The 3865-nt window shown below is 43.4% G+C and overlaps 1 protein-coding gene across 1 annotated transcript; it reads left to right on the top strand.

The window, feature by feature from the left end:
* The first annotated feature begins 2298 nt into the window (after positions 1-2298).
* Positions 2299-3012, top strand: LOC129752204 (uncharacterized). The gene has a single exon (XM_055747992.1). The coding sequence runs from the start codon at positions 2299-2301 to the stop codon at positions 3010-3012; it is 714 nt and encodes a 237-aa protein (XP_055603967.1).
* Positions 3013-3865: the final 853 nt, after the last annotated feature.

The following is a 3865-nucleotide window of genomic DNA, read 5'->3' as shown; positions in this document are numbered from 1 at the left end:
TGAAAATTTGTCTTAAGAATACATAAAGTAACATGTTTGCCAATTTGTTCAGTTAGCTCAAAAACGAGCACAAATGTTTTAAATGATTTTTATCTATTTTCAAAAGGTATTTTGAGAACAAGAGCTGGTAAATGAGTCAATTTTAAAAAGAAAAATGTTTTTTTTTTTCCATTTAACTTTTTTTCTGGCTGTGTATAGTCATTTTGGCTTTTAAAGCTTCGTTTAATCATAGATAAAAATCGGTTTCAAATGGTTTCAGCCAACTGGTAGTTGTTCAATGAGCCAATGTTTTGGTCAAAACTAGTCAGGTCGTTGAAAATAAAGCAAGTTAAACATAATCAAAACGGACAAAACCTATCCAGCTCGACAGGGGGTTTCGTTTCGGCCTGGTAGAAGTCGGTCAAAGTCAATTGGAAGAAGACAGATATAAAATCGTCAATCCATTTCTACTTGTTTCGACCTATTTTGAACAAACTGCATTAAAAAGATATTGTTGATGAAATCCTGGTAGAATAATGATGGTGTGAAACTCAAAACTAAGCAGTTTTTCTAAAAAAAATGTGTTTTTCTTCTCAATTATTGAGTGTCTGCAATAAAAGTGTATCCGTTTCAAATTTGCTATCACACCGGTGGGGAGCGCTTGTTTTAGCCGATTCCAAAATTAAAAAATTGTGCTACTCCTGGTTTACCTTAAACCAATATTTACGCCTTAACCGTTGCAAGTGCTCTAAGTATCAACACTTTTCATTTTGCGTAAGCAAACTTTTCAAATAACAAAAATGTAATTCAAGTAATGAATGTTTCAAATAATGAACTGGATTGAAATTTCATGCGTGGGGGATGTGTGGTGCTATATTTCGGTGCCCATTGAAATATGTCAATCGGTTGGACATTCATAAAGTAAGCCGACATATGCATCGGCTATCCCCTCGTACGTCAGACATACATTCGTCATAGCCGACAGCCGCCCCCATCGTGACGACACCTCGCACGCGCGACATTAAGGCTCAGGTTGCATATTAGGTCGTAGGACGAGTGGCCCGCCGTGGAATCGGAATATTCATCCAGGTAAGGGCCCACAGGTCAAAGGACCATCCTTCCTCTACCCCAACATAGGTCACACAATAGTCAACGTTTATATTTCCTGAAAACTAACTTGGAAGGAGAAGCAGCCACCTTACTGTCCCACCTTCGCATTGAAGATGCAAACTACGCTCCCGCGTTAGCCAAGTTGAAGCAGCGATTTAACAAACCGTTTGATATTGCTGTACAACATATTCAGCGATTCATAAATCAACCTCTACTTGCTACAACATCAGCTGACGGACTTCGATCACTGCACGACATTTCCGACGAATCACTACGAGCTCTTCAAGCGCTGAACCGAAACGATCGTGATATCTGGTTGCTGTACATACTAACCGAGAAATTGGATGACGATACAAAGCAGCTTTGGTGTCAAAAGCGTTCTGAAATGTCCGACGAGGATGTTACACTGGAAACCTTACTAAAGTTCATCGATAATCAAAGCATCGCCCTTAAGTCCATCGAAGCAACACGGCCTAAATCTCAACTAGCAGTGAAACAGCCATCAAAACACCAATTCCGAAACCCTCCAACATTGGTTGCTACTAATCAATCAGCCAGCGACAACACTTGTGGATTCTGCTCCAAGTCACCGCATCAATTATATCAATGTGGTAAGTTCATTCATGCAAATGCTTATGACCGACTCAATTTCATTCGTAGGCATCAACTATGCACCAATTGTCTGAGGCAACACACAAATGAACCATGCAAATCAGGCAATTGCAGGCAATGCAATCAACCTCACCACACACGCCTACATGATGCCCTACAACCACCAACTGTGCACGACGTTACATCTACAACAGTGAACACAAAGAATGTAACTCAAACCCTCATCTCGCCACTAAATTTAGCTACAGATTTGGCGGACACCAACGTTCTTTTACTCACTGTAACTATCAGCGTGCTGGATAAATTCGGCAGACTACATGCATGTCGGGGTGTTCTCGATTGTGCCTCACATACCAGCTACATCACTCGAGAATTCTGCCAACAACTTCGCCTACCAACAGTACCGGTGGACTTCGAGTTTGGCGGCATCTCAGGGGCATCCGGACACGCAACTGAAGGAGCTCTCATCACATTCGGCTCACGATGCTCCGATTACCAAAACACCGTTCCCTGTGTGTTGTGCTGGACCGAATAACTTCTGAACTACCTCTGAAGCCGGTTAACATCACAGGCTGGCCTATTCCACGCTCAATTGTCATGGCAGATCCTCAGTTCCATCACCCTGGTAAAATCAGCATGCTGCTCGGCAATAAAATATTCTCTCAACTTCTCGAGCCTGGTGGTATCAACCTCAGCTCCGATGGCAGCCTACCGATTCTTCTAAACACCAAACTTGGTTGGGTGGTCTCCGGTGGCTACAAAAACGACGTTCAATTGATCCCATCCCCTCCTACACCATCGTGCCTCATAACCATTACCGATGAGACCCTTTCCACGCAGCTGCAACGGTTTTGGGAAATTGAGGAATATCAACCGCCGAAAACACACTTGAGCGATACAGAGGTTCAGTGTGAAAAGCATTTCTCTCAACACACAACTCGTGATGAATTCGGTCGTTTGACTGTTCGTTTTCCATTTATTGAAAGGCCTGACCAGCTGGGAGAATCCCGTGAGATCGCAGCTAATAGATTTGCCCACTTAGAACGAAAACTCGAGAAGAATCCCATACTCAAAACTCAGTATCACCAATTCATTCGAGAGTACATCGACATGGGTCATACGTCTCTCGCATCAAATGCGCCTCCCAAAACAGCTGTTTTTCTGCCTCATCATTGTGTTGTGAAGGCGGATAGTAGCACCACAAAACGCCGAGTGGTTTTCGATGCGTCAGCAAAAACAAGCAACGGGAAGTCCCTCAACGATATTTTGCTGGCGGGACCTGTATTGCAACCTGCGCTCATCGACATTTAACTTCGGTTCAGATTCCCCGCAGTTGTAGTTGCAGGGGACCTTCAAAAAATGTATCGGATGGTTCAACTGCATGATGATGAACGAGATTTCCAGCGAATTTTATGGCGTTGGTCTAGATCAGAAACCTTAGCTGAGTACCGATTGAATACAGTAACATACGGCACCAAAAGTGCATCATATTTAGCTACCAAATGCGTGCAACAAGTGCTTTTGGCAAACCAACAAAAATATCCCACTGCCGTGGAAAGGGCCCTTCAAGGAATGTACGTCGACGACGTCTTGACCGGGACTGACTCTGAGGAAGATGCTAAAATACTTCGCTAACAGCTTGTTGAGATTTTCGCTTCTGGCGGTTTTCATCTTCGAAAATTGGCTTCTAATAGTACCGTCGCTCTTCAAGGAGTTCCCGAAGGGCTTGTGATATAGCTCAGTTGGCAAGTCTGTTGTCTGCTGAGCCGATGTCCGCGAGTTCGAGCCCAAGAGTAAACATTGAACACAGTTGTACCGGATTGTTTTTCAATAACGATCCGCCAACTGCAACGTTGATAAAGTCGCGAATGCCATAAAGATGGTAAAACGACTATAATAGAAACAAAAAAAAAAAAGGAGTTCCCGAAAGCGATCTCGAAATCAAATTTCCTCTTGAAATCGACCCAACGAACACTATCAAGGCTCTCGGAATCCACTGGCAGCCGTGCAGCGACATGTTCCAGTTCACGTATCACCAATCTAAGATCCTTCAGCCCATCAAACGTATCATCTTATCTCAAATTGCAAGCTTATTTGACCCTCTTGGTCTCTTAGCACCCGTCATCGTGAAAGCTAAATTGGTGATGCAAAAGCTGTGGGAGCT

Source organism: Uranotaenia lowii, chromosome 3 (assembly GCF_029784155.1).
Source record: "Uranotaenia lowii strain MFRU-FL chromosome 3, ASM2978415v1, whole genome shotgun sequence".
NCBI classification, from domain to species: domain Eukaryota; kingdom Metazoa; phylum Arthropoda; class Insecta; order Diptera; family Culicidae; genus Uranotaenia; species Uranotaenia lowii.
This window is presented reverse-complemented; position numbering and strand designations above follow the sequence as displayed.